Source organism: Heteronotia binoei, chromosome 9 (genome assembly GCF_032191835.1).
Source record: "Heteronotia binoei isolate CCM8104 ecotype False Entrance Well chromosome 9, APGP_CSIRO_Hbin_v1, whole genome shotgun sequence".
Taxonomy (NCBI): domain Eukaryota; kingdom Metazoa; phylum Chordata; class Lepidosauria; order Squamata; family Gekkonidae; genus Heteronotia; species Heteronotia binoei.
Window position 1 is genome coordinate 93,481,467 of NC_083231.1, and position 27,094 is coordinate 93,508,560.

The 27,094-nt window shown below is 41.1% G+C and overlaps 1 protein-coding gene across 9 annotated transcripts in view; it reads right to left on the minus strand.

Moving 5' to 3' along the window:
* The window catches only part of RAP1GDS1 (Rap1 GTPase-GDP dissociation stimulator 1), a 144,135-nt gene that overhangs the window by 67,460 nt on the left and 49,581 nt on the right, over positions 1-27,094 (minus strand). For 6 of the 9 annotated variants that reach the window (XM_060247021.1, XM_060247020.1, XM_060247016.1 and 3 more), the window contains exons 3-4: positions 3,251-3,373; positions 826-951 (exon numbers count right to left, since the gene is read on the minus strand). In XM_060247021.1, the coding sequence (XP_060103004.1) occupies positions 826-951; positions 3,251-3,373 (249 nt within the window). Of the gene's footprint in view, positions 1-825; positions 952-3,189; positions 3,374-27,094 lie in introns of those variants that run through there. The other 3 variants (XM_060247025.1, XM_060247023.1, XM_060247024.1) reach the window with 2 other exon arrangements.

Sequence of the window (27,094 nt, forward strand, 5' to 3'; positions counted from 1 at the left end):
AACAATCAAAACAGACCTACAAAGGGGACCCCTAAAATTAGTGTACAAATAACTTCTACGCTGTATAACAAATCTTAATACTGCATTAGGGATACTACTCTTTTAAGAAGAGTCCTTCAAAAAGTGCAAGGCTCCTCAATTAGCTAAACAGAGTCATGGAATCTGACCGCCATCATCTGACCAGGAAATAATCTACTGTGTCCATTAAAAAATCTACTCTGTTCATTGGTGGCCCCATATGCAATTGTTCTGTTGAGAACTACACGAAGATACTGAAAACAACTTGAGATAACAATATAGCACCAAACTGTTGCGGTGATCAGCATCAGGCTTTCCAACTAGCATAACTCTGTGTGTGGCACCATTTCTCCACAACAGACTCTATAGCCCATATATCAGCAAGCAGGTGCAGTGCATAATTCCAAGGAACCAACTTATTTGTGATGCCGAATATAGCAATCAGTGAGATATGCAAGCAAATTCCATCCAGCCTATGTTGGAGTGAAGCTGCAGGTTCTTTTTAATCCCATCATTATTATCCACAGAAAAAAAGACATGTCTTGCTTAAAAACAAACAAACATCACAACCCAAAACATCTGTCTGCCTGTCCACAAAACCCCATTATATTTTCAAAGGATTTGGCTGTTTGCACTAAAAGAAAATTGGGACTTCTGGCAGCCTGTCATTCAAGTCGGTCTTAATTGTGACAGCACCCACAGATGTCTTACAAAAATCAGCACTAGGCATAACAAAACAAGTAGGCAAAAATGAACAACAAGCAACAGTATTTTTTAAAAAATAAACTTTGATATTTGAACACTTACGGCTGTCATAGCATATGTTGCCCAAGGCACGTCCTGTTTGAAGAAGCACTTCCTGATCTTTGCAGTTTAAGAGCTGCACCAGAGGTGGGATCAAGCCAGCTTCCACACATGAATTGCGCATAAATTCTACAAACCACAGAGAAAAGCTTAATTAAAGGCTACTTGCTGGGGGATTGATGGCTTCTTGGTAACAGAACCATTTCTCCTTCAGCAAACAGTTTCCTTTACCAAAGATACATTCGCCAGAAGCATTGCAGCTACGTCCCTGCTTGAAAACTAATTTCTGTCTATAACAAAAATACCCTAGTTCAATTAACAAAAAACCCACATTACATGCACTTTTTCTAGCTATCTATTGCCCACTAGCTAGCTAGCTAGCTATTGCCCACTTTTGGTAGGTTTGTTTTAACTATTTTAAGAGCTCACAATTAAACATTTGAAAGTATTAGATACAGGAAGGGCAGATTAGAACATTGGCAATGATTGCTCTGTCACTCTTATACATTAAACAGAATCCAAACAACGCAATTAAAAACTGTTAAGATGACTGCATCCCTGAGGCTAAAAGAAACATCTCAGCTTCGACACAGGATCTCAGGAACTGTTTATGGAAGTAAAACAAAATTTCAAAAGCTATTGCTTAAAGAAAATGTATTTCCTTTACTTATTTACTCATCTTCCCAAAGGGGACCCAGAGTAGCTTACATAGTTCTCCCCTTCTCCATTTAATTTTCATAACAACACTGTGGGATAGGTTAGGCTGAGACTAGCATTTAACAAAAGTCAACAAGCTTCCATGAGATTCAAACCTGGATCTCCTAGATCCTTAGTCTAGCACTGTAGCCACAATGTAGTAGGCTATGCACTAAATACCTCTGTGGAAGTATTGCACTAAGATGAAAGCAATCCTTACCAACCTTCACAAATTTCAAATGCTTGACTTAAGAGCAGAGATGCTTGGGAATCCCTCTTCAATCATGGACTTGCTGCCAGACCTTGAGCAGGTCATTCAGTGCTCCAGTTACAAAATGAAAATTAAAAAAGCAATGTACCTTCCAAAAGTGTTGTTTGGGGAGATACAGATACAGAAGATGTTTTCCTATAACTGCAATTATAATGCAAAATCCTTCCAAAGCACAGTAACCATTTCAGAGCCAAGAGGACAGCATGCATAGAAATGAAGCATCCTAAAATGGACTGGATCCAACCAGTTTTCCCTCCAGTGAAGAAGGGGAAAGTGGATCCCCTTTGACTACTAATAGGCCATGTTAGCGACTATGGCACCTGTATGCACAAAAGTCATGTGTGACGAGGGATTGTTATGAGGGAATTTTCCTGAGATTTGAGTGAAAAATCTGGTCCTGAAATCTTGCTGTTAGCCTTGAGCACCCCAGTTCTGGCAAGTGGTTTTTAAGTTCTGATCAAGGAGAGCATCATCTCCACATGTGACAGCACTAGAACATTTTATCTTTTGCCCAGGTATCCCCCTAATTTAGCAGCTCTATGTAGGGATCTGCTTTGAGATTCTACCACTCACTCGCTGTTTGGAACAATGGACACCTAATAGTAACAGTAGTTCAGCAATGGAATCAACAATCTGGGGAAGTGGTGAGCTCCCCCTCACTGGAAGTCTTCATACAACAGCTGGACAAACACTTGTCAAGGATGCTTTAGGCTGATCATGCATGGAGCCGGGAGGCTAGATTAGATGGCCTGTATGGCTCCTTCCGGTTCTATGATTCTATGGATAAGTTGTTTGGTTACGATACAGGCTTATGTTCTGAAATGCATGGATGCTTTGCTTTTATATGATGGAAAAGGGAAAGAGAAAGATACATTACTATGAGGACTTCCATGTGGAATGGTAGTTGGCACATATTCTCTAAATAAATACATTACAGCCTCATGTATCTGAATAGCTCTGAGCGATATTCTTTTTTAAAATTCTAAAATTTGGCCTTACAGCAAATGTTGTTTGCCTAGTATGGCATCTGAAAGGGGCATTCTGGAAAACAGACTAATTTATAGCATGAAAGATAGCACAGTATTAGTGGTTGCTGAGTTTATACATAACCCTCAGACTTTGCCATTATACCAACAGTTACAACGATGAAACCCTTTATATATATATATATTTTTGCCAAATAAAAATTCACAATGGATTTTCTATAACAGTTGACAGTATAAAAGGATTGGAATGGAGCGCTGCTTTGATATATCTAGCAAATGAATGACTAAGAACTAATCTATTATCAAAGCTGAACAAAAACAAAAAGGAGAGGGGTGGGTTGGGTTGGGTTGGGGAGAGAGAGATGGTAGAACATCTATTCTACAAAATGAAAACATAAATGAAGTAAAACATACTGACAAGTGAGCTGCAAAACTGAAGATGTTCCAGCAGAAAAGGCCTTGTGGAAAACCTCACCATTTTTGGCTACTTCTGCTATGACGTTAGCTACTTTTGCAGTGCAGGAAGACTGCGGAGTCAAGAGACTTGCAAACACCTGGAGGATCCCGCTTTTCTGGATTTTTTCACTTGTCTCTGTATCTGCAAAGACAAATATATTAAAACAGAATTTTGTAAAAAAAACAAAAGGGGGGGGGAGTGAAAAGCATGCTGTTGAAAGTAGCTGAAAGGAAATCCTGCCTCTGGAGGTCCCTTGCGATACTATAACTGGATGCTGATATTCCAGAAAGCAGTTATTACTTAATAAGGTTTGCAGTTCAAAGATGTACAGGGTTGACGGCTCCAAGTTGCGAAACACCTAGAGATTCTGAAGAGGGTAGGGTTTGGAGAGAGGAGGGACTTCAGTGCCATAGAGTCCACCTTCCAAGGCAGCCATTTTCTCCAGGTGAACTATTCTCTGTTGCCTGGATATCAGCTGTAATACCAGGAGGTCTCCAGCCACTTCCTGGAGGCTGGGAACTCTAACTGATGTAGCAAGAAAAAAGTAGGGAAATAGATATGATTATGAGCAAATATTCTTTTGTATTCAGAGAGAGTTGGGAAAGGAGAGAAAGCCATGAGCAAACTCAGAGCCACAAGAAGTGTGAAAAAGATTTGTGGTTCTCTTTACTATTTGCTACATTAATTATAAATTATACTTTCTCCAAGTTGCTCAAAAACATGCATTGTCTCCACAACACCCCTGCAAGGTAGGTAAAAGGCAGAGATAGTGAAATTCCCAAGCCTTTGGTTGAGGCAACTGGGCATCCAGAAAGATCTCAGCCCCCCCCCCCACACACATGATGCTGCTGACATCACTGATATTATTTATCATACATACTGTATGCAGCCCAATTCACAAAGTTGAAGACAAATTGAGTCAAGCTGGAAGCCCTGTGTTTTAATGATGTTTATTGGTTTACTGGATTGAATTATTTATATTGATTGCTTTTATATGTCTATTTTATGTTGTGATCTGCCCTGAGCCTGCTCACAGGGAGGGCAGAATATAAATTTGAATAATAAATAAATAAAATATTTGAACAGAACAGGGTATTCAGCTTTCCATATCTAACTCCAATAGTGTAGCCAGTGGTGAGGAAAGTAAAAAATTGGACATTATAGGTGAAGGAGCATAATATAATGGCTTTAAGCTGTCTGGGGCTCTGCCCATTTTTTGTATATAAGACATTGTATACATTAAATAGTTTGGGCTTAGACAGATATTGAATGTTAACAGAGTTTTATAAACAAAATTACAAGAAGATATCAATATAATCATCACTCCTACCTAAGGCAATCTTGATGGATGGCACTATAAGATTAAGAGCTCTGAGCCCTTAGAAACTAGACAAGAATCATAGGAGGACGAGATCCCCAGCAGTCTAGAGCTGTACTGCATTTGCCCTGAAACTAAGTAAGCCCAGGCTAGCCTGATCTTGTCAGATCTCAGAGGCTAAACAAGGTCAGCTCTAGTCAATATTTGGATGGGAGACCACCAAGAAAGGCCAAGGTCTCTACACAGAGGCAGGCAATGGCAAACCACCTCTGAATGTCTCTTGCCTTGAAAACTCTATGGAGTTGCCATAAATTGGATGCATTTTCCACCACCACGAAGCAGGGTGTCCATCCATCCAGTTCTGAACTCAGCAGTATGTCACAAGACAAGGTGATTTTGACCTTTTACTCTTAATGCTACATAGCAGCATCGCGTTTGATGAAAACTGATTTGCATCCCTCCCAGCCCTAATTTAATTGCCATATCTAATAGAAGATGCTACCATCTATCAGATGCTCTTCCCCTTTTGCAGCTTTAACAGTTCTGGAAGGTAGGATTCCTCAGGACTGGAGAAACTATCCCTCACATACCTACACACATGAAGCTACAAGCCCAGTGTAGGGGTTACAGGAGATCCTATGACAGGCTCCCCTCTCCATCTTACTATTCTCCAGCACAGCCTTCCTTCTTCAGAACAGTCAGACTCTGTTCTCTAGTCAACCACACTTTCCCCAGAAAGAGGGGGGAGAGAGAAAAAGCTCCACTAGAGACCAAAATACACTTCAAAACTAATAGGCTCTTCATGAATTCAGTAATATATATATATTTTGCTGTGATATTTAATGTTTCTAAGGTTTTAAATGTTTTAAATATTTTAAATGCTTACATATTTAAATGTCAGTCTAATTTTATGCTTAACTCTTTGTTGTAAGCCGCCCTGAGCCACTTGTGGGAAGGGCGGGATATAAATCCTAAATAAATAAATAAAGTAACAACAGACTTCATCAAAATGCTATAGAAATATACTCTTTTAAACTTATAGGCCTCACTGCTGTGGGAATATTGGAGGTGAGGAGTGGGAAGATACTTTATATGTTGATGCCTGATTTACAGAAACAATAGTCTTCCCTTTTAAACTGAAGACACTGATCACAATCTACTGGGACCTTTTCATGCAAGCAGCTCTGCTGTGCAAATCCCATCCTTTTCAGTGAAGTAAACCAATGAGAAGTTCCCAGCGGATTGTCTCCACTGAGTTTTAATTATCTACAATTAACATAATCCACAATTAGTGTGCAAGATACAGCGGTGTGATCTCCACAGCTGCACTAGAGAGAATCATACACAGTATACACTTGCTTTTATCACCTTTGGTTTGACAGACTTGCTAAATGTGCAGATTTAATCCATGGAATAAAATGTATCCTGCAAAAAGTGACGAAAATAAAATTAAATGCTGCCTGAGGTTAGCTGTGTGCAGCAGAGATCTCTGATTTATTTTAGTTTAGACCAGCAAGAAGCAATAAAACACAAAGATGCAAGCCTGCATAGGCTTCTGGCTGAAAATGGATTGCCAGATATCCTCCCCTTCGCATCAAAGGCCATGCAAAGGAAACAGACCCCCTCCCCCACTTCTTTGCTCTTTGTAGTCATCTGCCTGCCTCCAAATACCAATACTAAGAGACAACACCTCAACCTCTATGCTCTGTTTTGTTGAGTCTCTAGGATAACCAACCACTGTGATAAACAAGCTGCTGGACCAGAGAGACCACTGGTCTAATCCAGAACGGTGGCTCTTATATTAAAAATATACCTAGAGCAAACCTCACAGAACCTTCAATGCACTATTGTTTGGAACACAGAAGCATGGTAAGTATTCAAGAAAAGAGTAGGTGCAACACAATGTGCGAAAAACCTGGGCCAACATTGGCTGTGCAGAATGTTATGACCCACATTAAATTTCAGAACTAAGCCATGAGTTACAAAAATCTTTGCGTCCTTCATGAGTCCTTGTTGATAAACTTGTTCTTTGAGTCCCATGCTTGAATTAACGCCCTGGTGCCCTTGGGCGTGATTTGGATTAGGGTCCCTGTGCATGGAACGGGTGCATAAGTCTCTCCACTTTACCATTTTTCCAACCTGAACTTACCTTGGGAAATTGTTGTTTGTCCTCTTGGTGGAGACCAGGGGTAGAATTCTAGCAGGAACTCCTTTGCATATTAGGCCATACACCCTGATGTAGCCAATCCTCCAAGAGCTTACAAAAAAGAGACTTATAAGTTCTTGGAAGATTGGCTACATCAGGGGTGTGTGGCCTAATATGCAAAGGAGCTCCTGCTAGAATTCCACCCCTGGTGGAGACACAAATAGAAGTCTTTTCAACAGAGCAAATAATGGTTCCCTGATCACTAAGTGGTGAGGAAGGCTCCATTCAAAATGATGGAATTGTCTATAACATTAGTTATTCTGAGATAATTAAACAGGGGTCCATCCAATCACAGCTTCATGATGTGCAGAACCATACGAAACATATTTATACTTTTAGGAAAAATAATACTTTGGCTATACATAAATATTTATTTATTTTATTAAATAATTATTGTGCAGACCTAAAAGAAATATTTTGAGTGTGGATCAGGCAAAACAGCAGATAGCCTTGGGACACTGACTTCTGCCCTAGAGGAAAGTCTCTCCATTACCTACAGTTCAACAGTTTTAGATTTCATTTAAAAAATAAGCAAGGAAATAGGTCAACCCATGCAAAGAATAAAAGCTCTTCAACTGGAGTTTGAAATCCTTGGGGCAGCTTGTCTGTTTCTTAAGTGATAAAAGATGATTTATTCATTAACCAGAAAGTAATTGGCCATGTCCATTCAAAGGGTTTTTTTTAAAAAAAACATTTTTCAAGTTTTTTAAAAGGACATTTTAAATGTTGATGCAAACTCTGGGTTACAGTCTGAAGCTACAAGGGGTCAGTGGAGAAGGTTTCTCTCCAGCACCTTTTTACAGAACCAGATACAACAGAAACCCCTCTCCTTAAAAGTGGAGAAGCAGGTGGAGAGAATGGACCTTCTAAGGAAGGAAAAGAGACATGACAAACCCAGCTGAGATTTAGAAGCAATTCCTGAGCCAGTTCAATATTCTATTTTTTAAATCATCAAATATTTAAAGATTTGTTCTTTCTTTTACACTTGCAGTCTTGAAACACATATCAAGGTTATGCCACCCGAGGCTAGAGACATATGAAACTGATTTTTTAAAAAAGATTTAAATATGTTGGTAAAATTTACTGCTCCCAGTTTAAAAGCTGGAGGCATACTGGATAGAAAAACATGAGAAAACAAATGGTAAATGACCCAGAGCTCCTACCCCCTCCCCTTAAAGAAGGAACCTTTCTGTATTGCCCCATCTGCTTCATGAATTATAGACGGCAGGGAATAAGAAGAAATAACCATGAAGAGTAATTAATAATTACAAGGAGGAAGAAAGACAGCCCTTAGTTCTCTTCTTATCTCTGTAGGAAGATAACAGAATTATATCCGGTTTCTCAGGCCTTGGTTCATCCCAAAGGTAAGATCAGCAGGTAAGAACATGCGTAGCACAGTAGCTAACATTGAGATATAGGAAATTTCCAGTGCTAATCTCGATTCATATTCACTGGATAGCCTTGGGAAAGCCCTACTTACCTCAGTCTCCCATCTACCTTACAAGAGTAACATCAATGACTTCCCTTACAGAGTTTCTTTTTGGGATTGCTGAGATAATGGCTTGGATTCAGTAGTACGCAAGCAGAAACATAAACAGACTTGGCACAGTTCTGCTGGTGCAAGAGCTCAGACAATGCCTAGTACTTTCCTTGCAACAGATTATAGTACCCAGAAACCTTACATGTGAGATCCCTCTCCATCCCAGCCTGTTGGCCTTCAGCCATCTTGCCACATAACAGTGTGGGAGCTTCAAGGCCTCAGAATGGACAGGGGAGGGAATTCCTCACTCTTCCTTGAACCTGTGCTCCCTCAGGCCCTCTCATTCCTCCCTGGCTTGTTGTGCAGTTGGCTATATATGGGTTGAGTAAGGCCTCGCCTCTTCTCCAGTCTCCCCAGATCTCCTGCCATGTGGATTGCCTAGCCTGTCAGAGCAAGGCTAAGCTGGTTCCTTCCTTCCTCTTCACTTTCCTCTGATTGGCTATCCCAGGAGGCCTGCTTGAAAAGAAATTCTCGCCAGTTGTCTGTCCCCAGTGCCTGCCCATGCTGATCAGGGCTGGATTAACAATTAGGCAAAGTAGGCACTGGCTTATAGGCCCCCACACTGGCTTATAAACCCTGGGCCAGCTTCCCCCCCATTTCCCCCCTGCTTGCAGCCCTCCCAGCCTGCACACACAGCCAGCAACTGAGCCACTCTCTGTCTGATTTGCCTCATGTGGCTGCTGGCGTTGTTTCCACGTTTACCTCTCTCTACTTCTCCCCCACAGCTTTGTTAAAGGGGCTTTTGAGAAGATACCTGCAGGCTGCAGTGGGGGCCATGGGTGCTCCAACTCTGAGATAATTTATGAGGGGCCCCCCAAGATTATGTCTGCCTAAGGGCCTGCACAGGGTTTAATCCGGAACTGATGTTGATGCTGATGTTTTTCTCTCTACTCTCCTCCCTACCAGTTGCCTATTTCTCCTGGTGAGGAGGTGTTGTCACACCTGCTGTTGTTTCCTCTGCTGTCAGTTCAGTCCTCTACAGCTCTAGCTGAGCCCCTGCCAGCTGTGGTGAGTCTGAAGTGGCTGCTCTTGTGGTTCCTATTAGCTGCTTTCCCTTCTGACATGGCTCCAGATGCTGAGGAGGGGGAGCTCTCTGGACACTGCGCAAGTGGAAACACAAGGAAGGATGCAATATGTATGACACAACACAAGCAACTATTGCAGTCTTTCTCTTGTGTCTCCACTTCTGGGAACAGTACAATGTAGCATTGGTACTTGCATAATGGAAGGTTCTGGAGGACAACTCCAGCCAGAGAACTTAGCAAATGAGGGACCACAGCTAACAAAAATTTATTTACATTTTTTTACCCTGCCACTGATCCAAGATACTCAGGGTGGTGTACCTCATTCTCACAGATACCATTTTGCCCTTACAACCACCATGTGAGGTAGCTTAGGCTAAGAGAGAGTGACTGACCAAAAGTCACAATGCTATTAATTTGCATTATTGTTCATACAGAGCATAGCTGTTTAACCCTCCCTATATCTTATCTTAGCAAAGATGGCCTACAGGATTTCCAGTGCTTGAGGGTCTTCCTAAAACTGCAAGAGGGAGAAAAGGGCAGAATCTAGGCCTGTGCTTCTCTCTTTCAACTCTCATAGAATAACTGAGGAGAGAGATCTGGCTCAGTGATGGACATCTCTGCCTCTCAGCCACCACTGCAAATATGACTCAGAAATTGAGTCCGGAGGGCTCCATCAGCATAATACAATCTGACCTGCTGAACAACATTGCCCGCTGAATTCACCCCATCTGCCTGCATTTATATAACAAAGTTATGAACTCAAAATGCCAGCACTTGGAAACCTGCTGTTAAAAATCCTCTTCTTAATGAACTCTTGAGGAGCTGACTGCCTTATTATTAATAACTAGCCCTTGCCTTTTTATGCATGTTTATGCTAATAGGAAACTTGACAGGCTTAGGAAGGAAGTACAGAGAGCCTTGCGCATACAAGACAGCTCCTTAAAACGCTGCGCCCCCAGAGAGTTCCTGATCTAGGCAATATATTGATGGCAATGTGCTCATATATTGGTTACAGCTATGTAAAACTGGTAAAACAAAGGAAAAGCAGAAAATGCCACTTCAGTCAATTTAGAAATTTAATTAAGATCATTTTTTGGTTTATCACATTTTGATCCTCCAAGGAACTCCAAATGGCATACTTGGTTCTCTTTATGGCAACTCCACAAACTAAGTCAGGCTGAGAGAATGTATGAGCGATTCAAGGCTATCTAGTCAGCTTTGTAGCTTAGTAGAGATTTGAACACAGGACACTTCAAGTCCAATCAATACACGAGATTGACTCATGTGTTAACAGGGCAGAATATTAGAATCACTTTCTAATGTCCTTTAACCATCTCCCCACTATTTAAAGGATAATCCTTATATTTATTTATAGAGCACTTTTTAAATTTGCAAAGTGCATTAAATGCTATCTTATGGTCTGAAGATGTTCTTTGAGTTCTGAAGCTAGGCTGATCTAGGCAGTTTGCATCTGGACATAAGGCTGAGAATCCCATGCACACTGCCCTGAGCTCAGTCATGTGCAGGCTCTACTGCGCATTTGTAGCTGTACATACCAGGGCAAACTTACTGTAAAACACAAGCGTGAATGCACCCCTTAAGAGAATGGTATGTGTTCCAAATCTGAATAACTAATACACATGGTGTTTCCTCCTTGCTATTAATCTGGTCACGTACAAAATATATTCTTTGGTGATGGGGAGATACGCACTATAATTGCAAGTGTGTTCTAAATCTATAGCAAAAACTGCAGAAAATTATCTTGGCTTCTCAATGTCCCTCCTACATGCGCTGATGAAGGAAGAGGACAAATGTATAAATAAATTATGATCAGCCACCTGCAATGAAACTAAAAAACTTGCTATTATAGCAGCCAGGATTGTGGTGGAATATCTACAAAAAGATCATGCGGTGCAGCATAAAAAATTAAGAAGCATGTGGCATAAATATCTGGTCATCCATCCCTGCCACTGGAATCCCCTATGTAGTCATGTGGAAATGCAACACATAAATAACATCAGGAAAACAGAGCTATAGGACTTTACATGAAAATATAAATTGACTGTTAAGAGTCAGATATGTTGTTTCAATTTCCAGCTCTTGTCATCACCACCACCTTCATTGTTCCTCCTGTCCACCACATAATCTATCCCTCTCCTTACCCACTGTATTTACACATACCATGCCCATGATTTCTTCCATCTCACAATGTCATCTTGACCCATCCTCTTTCTCCTACTACTATACTAATGTGGTGTTATCTGCAAATGTGACCTCCCACCACTGACCCCAGAATTCAGGTCACTTATACTTAAGGCAGAAAGCTATGGTACCAACATGGACTTTGGTGGGAGGGGTGCCATTTATTTCTCTCCATTATAAAAATGGTCCATGGTGGAAAAGGTTCCATTTATTCTTATAATTTGTTTTCTTTTCATTAACCAGTTACTGGCCAGTCCTCTTATCCCATGAATGCTGTGTTCAGGGCTTTTTTTGTAGCAGGAATTCCTTTGCATATTAGGCCACACGCCCCTGATGTAGCCAATCCTCCTGGAGCTTACAGTAGGCCCTGTAAGGATTGGCTACATCAGGGATGTGTGGCCTAATATGCAAAGGAGTTCCTGCTACAAAAAAAGCTCCGGCTGTGTGAGAGGCTGAGAGGCTTTATCAACACATTTTGGAAGTCCATCTTTGTATCTACTGGTTCATCCCATTTATGTTTCTTTACACTAAAAAAAAACTTGAAAAGATCAGAGAGGCAGGACTTCCTTTTGCAAAAGCCAAGCTCATTCTTCCTTTACAAGGGCTTGCTTTCCATGCAGTTAACAATATGGTTAATAAGTCTAACTCTGATCCAGCTTTCCACCAATTTATTTGGGAGAGAAGGGGTCCCCCAGATCCCCTTTTAAAACAAGTGTCACATTTGCTACCTTTCATACTGGAACAGCATTGCATATTTTGGGTTAAAAGAGCAGCACTCACATGTGAGCCCTTCCAAAAATCGCTTTCTTTATCTGTACCTTGCCCACTAAATATCAAATTCTCTATTAGACTGAATTAATGTTGTTATCATTTGGTATTGTAAAGATTTTAGAAAATTTCAGATAGGCAGCTATGCTGATTTAGTGGGTGACAGTTTCTCAGAGTATCTCATCATTATATTCTGCACCACTCCAGCATTCTCTCTTCATAAGCACTGTCTCAGTTTTTATAAGCAATATTGTGCACAAAAAGCTGTAAGCTATGAGTTTTGGGGTGCAATAAATGAAGCTCAGGACTGGGTGAAAGCACCATTTTATTGAGCAATCAATACTGAATTCCATAAAAAGGCAACACAGACTCTTTAAGGCTATACTGAATAGGGGCAGGAGCGAAGCAGGAAATAATAATGACACCCAGCTCTATCTACTGATGGATGGCCAGCCTGTCTGCGCCCCGGAAAACCTTGACCAGGCACTACGGGCCGTGGCTGAGTGGCTCAGACTGAGTGGGCTGAAGTTAAATCCTACGAAGACAGAGGTCCTTTGCTTGGGCTGCCGCGGCCCGGGGAGGGGGATCCCCCTGCCGGCTTTTGATGGTGCGCCGCTTATGGCGGCGGACAGGGTCAGGAGCTTGGGGGTGCTATTGGAGCCTTCTTTAAAGATGGAGGCTCAGATAGCAGCCGCTGCCAAGTCCGCATTTTTTCATCTTAGACGGGCAAGGCAGCTGGCCCCCTTTCTGGAGCGCGACGACCTAGCAACAGTGATCCATGCTACGGTCACCTCAAGGTTGGACTACTGCAACGCCCTCTACATGGGGCTGCCCTTGTCTCGGACCCGGAAACTGCAGCTGGTGCAGAATGCTGCGGCCCGGCTGTTATTGGGTCTCCCAAAGTGGGAACACATCCAGCCGGGTCTCCGGACTCTGCACTGGCTTCCAGTGATATACCGAGTCCGGTACAAGGTGCTGGTTATTACCTTTAAAGCCCTATATGGCCTGGGACCTGCCTACCTGAAGGACCGTCTCTCCCCACATGTTCCCCAGAGAGCACTGAGGTCAGGAACACAAAATCTCCTCACTATCCCCGGGCCAAAAGAAGCCCGTCTGAAAGCCACCAGGGAAAGGGCTTTCTCCGTTATGGCCCCCGTATGGTGGAATCAGCTGCCGGAAGAGGTGAGGGCCCTGCGGGACTTGGCGCAGTTCCGCAGGGCCTGTAAGACGACCCTCTTCCGGCTAGCCTATACCTAGCCTACATTTAGCTAGGATAACAACTTGAGGAAACTGGCCAGCCATCTGTTCATAGGAAACTGAATTACTCTGTTTTAATGTTTTAACTGCTTAAATTATTTAACTGTTTTATATTTGAAATTGTTTACTTTTAAGTTTGATTAATTGTTGGAAGCCGCCCTGAGCCATTCGTGGGAAGGGCGGGATATAAATCCCAAATAAATAAAATAAATAAATAAATAAAATAATATAGGTTACACTGAAAGCTTCTCTCCAGCAAGGGCTTTTATGTACAGTCTCTTGTTTTCTAAGTCAAGTCTCCTTGCAAAAATGTTTCTTCTGAATGCTCCTATTTCACAACACATTCTCACAATATAGAAGGGCTGCAGATTCTTGAACCAACAGCAGCATCCTCAACATTTAAAGTGAAATGAAAAGCAGCAGCTAAAAATGAACACCTTCCCTCTCTTGAGCAGATGAAACCCATGTAAACGGAATATAAATCATGACAAGTATCATTCTGCAAATGGCAGACTACAGATAAAGTATAAATGCATAAAATCGCCCAAAAAAGGACAATTGCTTTTACTATATATATATATATATATATATATATATATAAACACTATACTTTGCTTCTGTCAGTTAGCAGCGATATCAAATTCCCCCCCCCCCCCTCCATTAGCACACCCAGGTTCATTTCACCATCTTCTACTCCCCTATTGAGAAGCTGTAGCTCCAGCTGGGCTGACTCTCCCTCCAGAAAAGCTTTCTAGAAAATGACAGACTGAAAAATATATATATCAGATTCTGAAGAGTTTATAATCACTTCTTCAATTCACTGTGACTCATCCTTACATAAGACTCTCTACTAAATGCTGCACAAAGACCAAAAATATATGACAGCAGTTGCACAGATGTTTTTATTCTGATCCAGCAAACACACTAGGGCCAGTCTAGGTTTACCCTCCCCCACAAACAGGAGCCATTTGACTTTCCAGTATGATGTGACCCCAGCTCAAGGAATGGGTCCAGGAAAGAATAGAGGAAAGATGAGATTGCTTCACCAGCAAGTATAAGCCAACTGGGACCTTCTTTAATGTAGAAGATACCATGTTGGCAGCTACACCCCCCATGACCCCTAGAGCAGCATGGGGTTATATGACATGGAAACGGTTCTCAAGTTACACAGGAAATGGTTTTTTTACACTTAAAACACAAGTGGGGTACAGCAAATAAATTGGACTTCTCACATATGTCTGTGTTTCTAGTCCTGCTTTTTGTATACACCAAAGTGTTGGCTAAGTCCACTGGTACAGTCCCATATTACTTGCAGACAAAAGTTTAGTTATGGATTAGTTCTTTGGCCAAAGGTAATGTATGTTTAAAATACAATTCCTTTAAATGCAGGTTCCATTTCTGCACATTTTTATACAACTTTCCCAGCCCTCCAATGGCAGGAACATGGAAGCATCATCTCCTCTCTTGACCTTTTGCAATGTTACAAATGATTTTCATCGTTACATACCACAGAATAAAAGATGTTCAACTGTGCATGGAACCAACTTCACCTCATTCAATTAACTATTACTGAACTACAGTGCAGACTTTTGCTTTTTTATTATTTAAAGTAATTATTAACAATGGGTAGCTACTTCATAACTGGAACGTTTCTGTGACCAGTTTTCCAGAATATGCATGCGCTCTCCAAAAAACATTTCAGAATATAAGCATGGAGCAGGGTTAACTGAGGGTGTAGGGAATATCTGGGAATTTCCTGCATTCTGCAGGGGGTTGAACTAGATGACCCTGGAGGTACCTTCCAGCTCTACGATTCTACAATTCTATTATCCCATATTAATGACTGAAAGAAATTACAAAATCCAATTGAAGAAGCATGAACTGATCAGTAAATACACAGATACTGCATTCCTTTCTAATTAAGCCATTTATCTGTTTATTTCAGCAGCACAGTACACACATGATAGTAAGAGTTTATCTTGGGAATCCAATTATCCTACATTAGCCAAAATATGAAAATGAAACTTGATCAGCATGAACAGTGGCATTTTTTTGTGAGTGTGTAAGCAAAAATCAGTTGTCTGGATGAGACTGCTTCTTGCTCCAGAAGACATTCTTCCTCATTGAGTAAAAAATAAGTCCCAGCATCTATCACAAAACAATTTTCTGAATTCCCATTTGGAAGATAGCAGATTTGGTGCACCAGTAAGAAGACAGTTTCAAGAGAGTAGTCATGTTGGTCTGCAGTAGGAGAACTACATTCAAGTCCAGATTTTCAGAATATAAGCTTCAAGAGTCCCATTACCAGATACAAGTAGTAAGAAGAGGAACCCTATTTTACTTTATGTATCCTCTCTGCCTTTTATACCATCACATCTCCAGAAAGAAACAGTGGCAAGGCCTTTACCCTCAGCTCTGCTAATCTATCTAAACTTGGAATTACACTAAATGCCAAGTTGTACTGAGAGTGTGATGGGCTGGGAGATGTGAGAAAGGAATGAAGTTGGGACAAAAATGGGAAGAGGCAGCGGCTCCTGTTTCCCCAAACAGCTTCATATGAAGAGGAACAGAAACCTACCCTCTGCCATCATTAGCAACCTACAGTGTCACTGAAGTGAATAGGCTCAGAAAGGTGTAACTGTTTAGAATGGCACTGGCTAGGCACCTGTGATCAGCCAGGTGCCCCCTAGCCACTAGTGGGGATGGGGAGTGTAAAGTTGCTAGATCTGGGTCAGAAAACCCCTGGAGATTTGGGGATGGAGCCTGGGGGGAACAGGAACCTCAGTGGGGTATAATGCCATAGATTTCACCCTCCAAAGCAGCCATTTTCTCCAGGGAAACTCATTTCTGTAGCCTGGACATGAACTGTAATTCCAGCGGATCCCCAGGTCTCACTTAGAGCCTGGTATGCATAGATCAGACTCAGTTTTTTTAGATGCCATTGGCCAGCTGAATTTTTTATACCAACTTAATAAACTCAATTTCTTCAAATGGTCTAGGAGAAATGCTAATATTTAGCCATACACACACACACACACACACACACACACATCTAATTTATTTATATAATAGATAGCCAGTGTGGTTAAGGGAATCAGCCTCTAATTTGAAGAACCATGTCTGATTCCCCATTCTCCTTCATATGAAGCCAGCTGGGTAACCTTAGGTCAGTCCCAGTTCTCTCAGAACTCTCTCAGCTCAACCTACCTCACAAGGTGCCTGTTGTGGGAAGAAGAAGAGAAGGTGATTGTAAGCCACTTTGAGACTTCTCAGGGTAGAAAAAGACAGGGTATAAAAACCAACTCTTCTCCTTCTACTACGTACTGTTACATTTGTGGTAGCACCTAAAGGGCTTGCCTACCTAAAATTGAAAGGGGGGGGGGGAAATGACAGTCCTATATAATTGTTTGCCAAAATCAAAAAGATGAACACATCGTTCATTTATATTACACACTCCTTCCTTCCTTCCTTCCTTCCTTCCTTCCTTCCTTCCTTCCTTCCTTCCTTCCTTCCTTCCTTCCTTCCTTCCTTCCTTCCTTCCCACAAATAGCACTGCTGGCCAGCATTTTTAAACATGAAGAGCGCTCAGTCTCTCTGAACTGCCCTGCAATCTGTCTTACAAATACAAGACCACAGGGTAAATCAGACAATTGAAGCACCTTAGAAGACCTTAAATTGGCACACACGTTAAATGTTCCTGTCTTTCTTGGCTTCCTCTGCCTCCCTTCAGAGCATTCAAAACTGATGCTTGCTTCCTTACATTTCAAAGGCTGTATTTAATTGATTAATGCATGCTTGACTGGGTATTGCTAGATTTTAACATTTCAGATTCACACACCATACATCTCAGGGGAGAGAAAAATCATATACCTAGCATCTCCCTACACATTTAACTATAGTTGTTGTTGTTTTTTTAAATCCAAATTATTTTCCTTCTAAATGGCAGTAGTCACAGCGTGGTGTAGAGTGGTAGCAGCAAGAAGCTGGCCTCCTCAAAGTCCATTCCCTGGATTGTCAGTTTGCATTTTAAAAATGTCCTTTTTTTTTTTACCAGAAAGGGGGAAAAACTGTGCTCAGTTAAAATGTATGCCTTCTCCTGTTTCCTGAAGCTGATGTCACTCAGTGCTCATGCATTTGCTTTGCATGCAGGTTTAGTCTCCAGCTCCTTCTGTGATGTGAAAGACCTCAAACTGAGACCCCAAGAGAGCGTCTGCCAGTCAGAACGGACAATACTTACTGGTCTTACTCAGTATAAGTCAGTTTCATGTGTTCATGTCACTAGTCAAAATAAATACGATTGACAAGTGCTTAGTATTTACTTTGTAATTTCTTAAATATTGTTTTATTAAAATCATTTAACAATGTAATTTTTATATATTACTGCTTCACATCCATTGTCTGAGTGTACCTTTAGCTCTCTCAGTACAAAATGTTCTGACTATGGGTATGCATCATACTTGAAGGTATAGAGAAACTCATTCTGGTGACTGTATTGATTTTGTTCTAGAGGCCTTATACCACAGGAGAAAGTCTACATTCCCAGATACTCGTTATTAACTTTCTTACTCTCATTCTGAAGATGCCGTCATGGCTCTTGACTCAAGCAGGCACAATGAAGCGCAGGTCAGTCAGTCCAAGAAAATGTTGCTCAACTGAAATCTCTAAGATGTTTTTTGCTTACTGGACTAAATCTTCTTTTTGCTTCTTTGAACTGTTTAACAAAACTGGTTGTTGTTTTACAAAACATCCCATTTCCAGATGGCATATTTCAGGGGTGGCCAACGGTAGCTCTCCAGATGTTTTTTGCCTACAAGTCCCATTGGCCATGCTGGCTGGGGCTGGTGGGAGTTGTAGGCAAAAAACATCTGGAGAGCTACCGTTGGCTACCCCTGGCATATTTCATGTTCTACCAGGACTGCATCAACAGATTCTCCTTGATTTGTTGAATATATGCCTCAGATCCTTACATTGTTTTATTCTTCCCCTGAGAAACTCCAGGACAAGCAGTTGTCTCAACACAGCACTGTTGCAGTAAGTTACAAGCACACCATCAATTGGCCTTCTTTTGGGGGGGGGGGTGTTCATAAGGGTAGATCTAAAACCACTTTAGCACTGTGGGATATGATTCATAATTTGTCATGTGGTTCCACATTTAAGCATCAGTGATGATAATAATTGCGCATAAAATCTTATGTGGGGCATGGTTTAATGGTAGAGCATCTGCTTTGCATCCAGAAGGTCCAAAGTTCAACTCCAGGTATCCAGATCAAACGATCAGGTAATGTGAAACACCACCAAGAAACCCCAGAGAGCCTCTGCCAGTGTGAATGACCATGAAGGACCAAAATTCTGACACAGTATAAGGCATCTTCATGGGTGCACAGGACAAAGGAACTGAAAATAGCAAGGAAAGAGTCGTATTTAAATATTATGTATCAATGGGTTAGATCCAGTTAGCTTCTTCATTTAATCTGGCCCAATTCTCCTCCTCATTAAAGCCCCTGTCCCAAAAGCCTTTTGTCCATACATGACCCATGATCGACAGCTTCATGTATGATTCTTATTTCACTAATCAGCAGAAAGCTACTTGGATCCAACCTGGTGTCAGTCACATGGTCCTTTGCTAGTTTTATTCAGTACTTGCAATCTGAACACAGGTCAATCACATCTATATGGCGAAGTACGTTCAGGGAAGTATGTATGGTGTTGCATCTTTTTGATCCTTTTAAAAAACTTGTTATTGTAAAATAGTAATAATATTGTTCATTATTATTATTATTAAAAATGATCTGCCTATCCAGTACTATAGTTTAATAGAGCAAGAAACTGATTATTACAGATACCTTGTGAAGTAGGTTAAGGTTGTACGATAGGTTTAGTTCACATATACAAGTGCAAATCAAGTCCAAACCAAGAAAACTTAACCATGGTTATCACAACACCTCAATTTGATAAACTGTAATGTACAATCAGCTAAACAAATAAAAACTTCGGTTAAACGTCAAAATTTATAAATCATAGCTTCATCTCTGAAGGCCTCCAGGCCACAGAAGCTAGAGTGCTGAGTAAATGGAAAGCAAATAAGTGCCATTAAACCAAACTCAAGTTATGTGCAGGTTTTTAAACTAAGGTTGACACAAAATGCTTTGGTTTGGAGCAGTGTCTAAACTGAGTCATTAAAAGGTCCAGAAGTCATGCACATTGCAAACAGAGTTATATCTCTCTGAGTTCACTGAACTCAATGGGTTTGAAGGATATGAACTCTGCTGAGGACTGCACTGCTAATGAGTTTCATGGCTGAGAAAGGATTAGGACCTGGTCTAAAATCTAGCTATCACTTGACTACACTGCACTGAAATGTAACTATAAAATCAATGTGAGTTTAGAAGCTTAATCATGCACAGAATTGCAACTACAGACTTTAAAATATATATATATATGATCTCCAAACAGAATGAAAACATCAAAAGGTCAGGAGGCACTAATAGGCAATGAAGCGTATTCACATCAACCTGTCAAGACCACACTGTCTACTGCAGGATCCCTTAAGTGACAGAAATCTGCACCTTTTAAGATAGACATACAGATAGCAATATAAGAAAAGTAACAACCATATGAAGTACTATCTTTTCCACCCAATCCCACCATTAGGAATCACTAATTATCTTCCCATTGCCCAGTCCAACATAACACTCTTCTTGGCCCATTCCTCTCTTTCCCACCCCCTATTTGTATTCCATAGTCTTCAAGGGAATTTTTAATTCTAGGGTGCAATAGCCTTGACAGCTGAGATGTCTCTTCACTTTCACACAGGATGGATTGTGATTTGTCAAGAGCAAGCTATGTCACTATAGTCCCTGCCAAAGACAACTGAAATGGTCATAATACCAATGAGGTTATAAAATTAAGCTAATAAGGAAGTTAAGAACTATATTCAGCAATTAAATGCAATTTAGTCACACTACACATTGGAAGGGAAGGGAAGGCAGAATGGCACAGCCCAATCTTGTTAGATCCTGGAAGCTAAGCAGAGTCAGTACTTGGAAGAGAAACCACCAAGGAAGACTTTGCAGAGAAAGGCAATGGCAAACCACCTCTGCTTCTCACTTGCCTTGCTGGGGTCACTATAGGTTGGCTGCGACTTGACAGCACTTTACACGCACACAAAAACCAGAAGATGCTAGTAAAATGTGTGTTAAAGACAGGCATAAGTCTGTGTGATGTACACTATGTTGCATCTATATAGTTACAAACACATAAAGTTAAATTTCAAATGTAACTGTACATAAATAAAGCTATTTGGTTTGGTAAATAAAGATATATCCCCTTTTGTAGCTTCATGCTGTTCATTTATACTGATGGAAACAACAGTACAACACTGTCATGAAAAGACAGAGATTGCAGTCAACATATCGTACTAGGTGAATCCTGGATTCTCTTGGCAGTAATGTAGCTATTATTCTACACAAATCTTCAGAGACTGCTTGTTTTCTCTAATTCATAACAAATACTAACTTATACATCAAGCTCACTCCTATTCATGGGAATTTTGCTTCATATCAACAGAATTCAAACACAGGCAGGGCTGCCAAGAAGGCAGGATCTGGGGGGAAACTAATAGGATTCAAGTCACCAGGGTGGTGGGGGTGCTCAGGACCTCCCTTGCTATTAGGTCTAATTGTCCAGTATCATAAGATGTGAAAAACCACAACAGACATCTTTAAATCCAAATAACTTTGAACCTATGGATGGCCATGCAGGGAAGTTGATTCACAGTTGCATTCCTGAGCTTCCCACTTGGGTCCTCATGGGATTGAGGTTTTAACACAAGGCACAAGTGCAGAAACAAAAGCCCATGGTATTGTTCTGTCATATGTTATGGTCTCTGTCTCTCTTCTTCCCTCCCTGCCAGACTCCCTCACGTGCACATTCAAATCGCAGTTAATTTCTGGCTGACTATGAGCCTTTGCGTGCAAGACAGAATCCTGCCCACAGCTGTCACTCACAGCCCTGAAGCAGAAAGCACTCAGCAATGCAGCCACGCTCCTGTCACTTCTGCCATAAGAAAGAACATCCATCTGCTGTTCCCTAGAAAATTCCTGGAGGCTAGATGTGTGTGAAGCTCTCTCTTATTATGAACCCTTTGTTATAGATAGCACAACAGAAAAACCAGGCAGTAATGAGGCACTAGGGAGACCAAATGAGGCAGGGACAGGCAAACATGGAAGAAACTGGACCTTGTTTTGCTGTCTGGGCTTAGAAGAGAAATTAACGACGTTAAGCTAACTTTTAGCTGATCCAGTAAATCCTTTTCTCAGATGGCAGAGGCTTCCTACAAAAAGGCAACACCTTTCTAAGAGCCTCTTATGATAGAAGAAAGCTTCTTGTGACAAAGGAAAGTGCTGCTGTTAGTGAGAGAAATGGAGGGATACAACCTGCTGCTGATAGAAGTCAGATTTTTTTTGGGGGGGGGGGTGAGGAAACTAAAAAAGGGTCATATTTTTTTAAAAAAACCCCTCAAAATGTATATTTTTAGACAATTGGCAAGTTAGTTTTTCACATAGTGAAGATACAGCTATTAACTCAGTAGCATTTAGGTCAAGCAATAGTTGGATAAACAGCCTAAAGAAGAAGAAGAAGACTGCAGATTATACCCCGCCTTCTCTCTGAATCAGAGACTCAGAGCGGTTTACATCTCCTATATTTTTCCCCCCACAATAGACACCCTGTGATGTGGGTGGGGCTGAGAGGGCTCTCACAGCAGCTGCCCTTTCAAGGACAACTCCTGCGATAGCTGTGGCTGACCCAAGGCCATTCCAGCAGTTGCAAGTGGAGGAGTGGGGAATCAAACCCGGTTCTCCCAGATAAGAGTCCTCACACTTAACTACTACACCAAACTGGCTCTCCTCAGACTAACTTGAGCTTGTTAGACTTTGGAAGCAAAGCAGGGATGGCCCTGATTTGTATTTGGATGGAAGACCAGCAAAGACGACGGGGGCTGCTGCACAGAGGAAGGCACCCAACAGAACTGTGCTGCTACTTCTGTTGTGCTGGAGTTTAAGTTAAACACATGGTGTGGCAGTCATGCTTTCTTCAATGTTTCTTGATGCCTGGAAAGGCTATTTTGAACTGTGACAGACTTATTCAGTTTCATGAATTTTGCCCACATTCTTGAGAACAGGTATCTGTATTGTGTTTAAAGTCGGGATGCCCACTCAAGTGTCAATCTTGCTCTGCTGGGATTGTTTACACAAATCCTGCCAGACTGGAAGTCTGAACATTGACTGGCTGTCATAAGAACATTTGCTGACTCCTGCGTCCAAAAAGGGTGGACGAGAATGTGACAATCAGTCTGAAAATGATGCTATAGAGACTGCTTTGTTTTAACCATGGTTTAACCATTATTATTTTAATAGAATTAGGCAAAATGACATGTTACATTGAGCCCAACTTAATTTTATGTTGGATAGTTAGTTCATACTAGAATTCTCTCCCTTTTCAGGTAGAAAAAGACTAGATTGTTGAGGTAACTGGACAACCAGCACCAGTCAGCAGTCCTTGTTCCTATTTGCCATGTCTTCCCAAAAGGGCAGACTGTAACAATGGGTAAAGGCCTAGCTTAAAGAAGAAGCTGTGTTAGTGCAAATTCTCATAGGCAGAGGTTCTTCTGCCTCATCAACATCGCCTTCCCCTGAATGAACAAATTAACCCATCTCTGAAATTTTAAATCACCTTTTGAGGCAGAGAACTGCAGAACAGCCACGATATTATCTTCATTTGCCAGCTTCTCGTTGTTCTTTTGCTTGCTTTCCCTCTTGACACCTTATTGATTTTCCCCTATGTTTCATTTCATCCTACGCTGAGGAAGTCTTTTCCTCTGCTGTCTGCCACTCATATGGGCTTTCCCCCCTTTTAGATTTTTCTGTTGTGCTCCTTTCCTAAATATTTATCTGTTTTATTTTTACAAATACTCACCCTTTCCACTGACTCTTAACATTGACCGTCTACTTTTATATTAGGCACAGAGCTTTGTAAATCTCTTTGCATGTTCTGAATCTTCCTTTCTGTCATGTGTATCTTTCTTTCTCATAACTTGCAGACACCTTCAAGCAGTGACTCATCTTTTTGAAATTCCCTGGGCAGCATTAAGTTTATTTTAAGTGCTATACAAATAATAAATAATCACAGTTTATATAATCGGGTAGGTCATGTTGTAGGAACCTGCTCTTTGGGAAGTAATACTGGAAAGTAAGGAACAGAATTTTTACAATATTGGTTGTGGTTCAATAGAATCATAGAATTGGAAGGGACCCAAGGGTCATCTAGTCCAACCCCCTGCACAATGCAGGAAATTCATAAATACCTCTCCATAAATTCACAAGATCAGCATTGCTGTCAGATGGCCATCTAGCCCCTGTTCAAAAACCTTCAAGGAAGGAGAGCCTATCACTTTCCAAGGAAGCCTGTTCCCCTGAGGAACTGCTCTGTCAGGAAGTTCTTCCTAATGTTTAGCCAGAAACTCTTCTGATTTAATTTCAACCCACTGAAATTAATAGACTCTCTTGTTTTTTTTAAAAGGGGGGGGGCTAAAACAGTTGTCCAGACCTTTAATTTCCTAGAAGTAGGGCTTTTTTCTGGGGAACACGGTGGAATGGAGTTCAAGAACCAATTTGTGGAAACAAAGTTCATGAGGGGCACTTGTGTGTTTCTCCTTCATTTCCCTTTTGAGAGTTCCAGCACCTCTTTTTCCAGAAAAAAACCCTGCCTAGAAGAAATTTAGCTTTTTTTCCTTCAGGTAGGATTTCACAGGTAGTGGAAAGTGCCATCAAGTTACAACTGACAACCCCGTGGAGTTTTCTAGGCAATAGATGTTCAGAGATGGCTTGCCATTTTCCAACTTTCATGTAGCAACCACTGTATTCCTTGGAAGTCTTCCAACCAAATACTAGTCAGGGCCCATTCTGCTCAGCTTCTGAGATCTGACAAGATCTTGTTAGTCTGGGCTATCCACATCTGGGCAAGCTTTCATAGATACGTTATTATGCTTTGACAATCTTTTTCCATTGGATCCTTTGCATGATCTCACCTGATTCTGCTCCTCATCAAAGCTCCTATTCCTTATGCCTTTTGTCCACAAAGACCCAGCAATCATTACCACAATATTTCTTGTAGCTAAAACATTTTCTCCTCCCTGCTTTTGCCAACAAATGTTTTAATTGTTGATACTTGTTGGGAGATAAAATTTTAAATAAGAAACATATTCTTTAATCAAAACAAGGTTGTGGTAGCTGAAGAATTTATGTTGTATTTTTGTGCAATGTAGCAAAGTTAAGGAACTGACTATTCAGGACCTGTTTGTGATTTTTCACTGTTTGTTATCTTTCACTCTTCATTGATATAACACTAATCTTTGCAAGGATATAGTGAAAGCCAATGGCTAAACCAATTATAAATTTTCAGGTCGGTGGTTCAGTTGGTAGCTTGACCATCTGGAACCATTAGCTGATATCTATTTCTGGGTTTGGTCCTAGTCTGGATTGACTTCTGGCAATTTCATTAGGAAAGTCATCTGAAAAATTAAAGAATTAAATTAAGAATTAAATTATCTAACTGTATTAATCCAAATTAAATAATAGTAGAATTTTTTTTCTTGGGGGGGGGGAGTTAGGCTCAATTATATCATCACAAAATCAGTGTCTTGTAAAATAGGTATCAGTAACTTCTGAATTCTCAGAGGACATATGACCACGCTCTAGAGTGTAGAAAAGGGATGGTGGGTATTTTGCCATATAATATAGCAATCTTACGGGCAATGGACAATGTGCACTGTGGCTTTGATAAAACATTTTCCCCCAACATCCAACAGAGTGAAAAGACTACAGTGTGGAATGTCGTCCTTCAAGATCACAAACATCTTGTAGGAGCTATGTATAGTCTTAATTAATCCACACACCGAATTCTAACAAAATCCAGCTCTCAAATGGTTTTATCTAGGCTTTACAAAAAAAACTGACTTTTTGACTGCTTAGTAATTTTGGTGATATATCCTATTAACTAGGTGATCGCAAATCAGTGATGCCAATATATATATTTGTATATACCTTTATAGTGTTACATCTCACTCTTAAATGCATATCTTAATGTGGTGCGGGGGTTCATGTATGTCAGCAAAGCTGAGAGCAACAGCATAAGGAGTTTAGACTCTGCTAAGCCTCCTAGCAGTGTCACTCAAAGTATAATGGTCACAACTGAGACACTAGACTAAGATACATCCACCCCCTTCAGGAATCAGTGGCTATATCAGCAGAAGAGAGCAGACAATTCTAATGGTGATGGGGGCATAGGAATCCTTGAAGGGTATCTACTGGGCAGCAGCTGTAGTGGAAGGTGGAAGGTGGAAGGTGATACTGGTGGAGAGCCAGTTTGGTGTAGTGGTTAAGTGTGCAGACTCTTATCTGGGAGAACCGGGTTTGATTCCCCACTCCTCCACTTGCACCTGCTGAAATGGCCTTGGGTCAGCCATAGCTCTGGCAGAGGTTGTCCTTGAAAGGGCAGCTGCTGTGAGAGCCCTCTCCAGCCCCACCCACCTCACAGGGTGTCTGTTGTGGGGGAGGAAGGTAAAGGAGAGTGTGAGCCGCTCTGAGACTCTTCGGAGTGGAGGGCGGGATATAAATCCAATATCTTCTTCTTCTTCTACTGGCAGAGGATCTATCATAGACAATGGCAATGCCACTTCATACAGCACAGAAGGCAGCAATGGTAAATAACCTTGGAAACCCTATGATGAGACAATCCAAAAAGGAAAAAAACCAACCCCAAACTAAAAATGATAAGATGTTTTGGAGGTTGCTAATTTATAGAGTTTCCATAAGCAGCCCAAGTCACACATATTGCCAGGCTGGCATTCTTATATCTGTGCCAGGCCCAGCAATTAGCTCCTTTTCTTTCACATGCCAATCTTGCCACAGTAATCCATGCAACACCTCCAAGAAAGACTGCTGTAACTCACTATACAGTGGCCTGTCCTTGAGACTGACTTGGAAACTCCACCTGCTCCAGAATATGCCAATGCGAGTCCTGATGGGAACATCACAAACAGCACATATACAACTGGTGCTTAGGTGGAGACTGGGCGATACATAAATTTAATCAAATAAATAAATAAATACACATGGTGTTTTATGCCAACTTGGTGAGTACCTTTATGTGAAAATTAAGTGAATTTCTTAGCTATAGCACCATGGTCATTTTAAATGGATCTGTAAAAGGAAATTGGATTCACTTGGCTTAATGGGACAGATATAACTTAACCAACAGCTCTAAACTTTCGCTTTATTTTGTGGGTATTGCTTTTATTGAGTTTACTGTGGCTATAATATCCTTCTTGGTGTGTAGAACAAAGTTAAAGTCCAATGGTACCTTTAAGACCAACTATTTTTTATTCAGGGTGTGAGCTTTGTTGGTCTTAAAGGTGCCACTGGACTCTAATTTTGTTCTATTGCTTCAGACCAACATGGCTACCCACCTGGATCTATCTTTGTGTTTC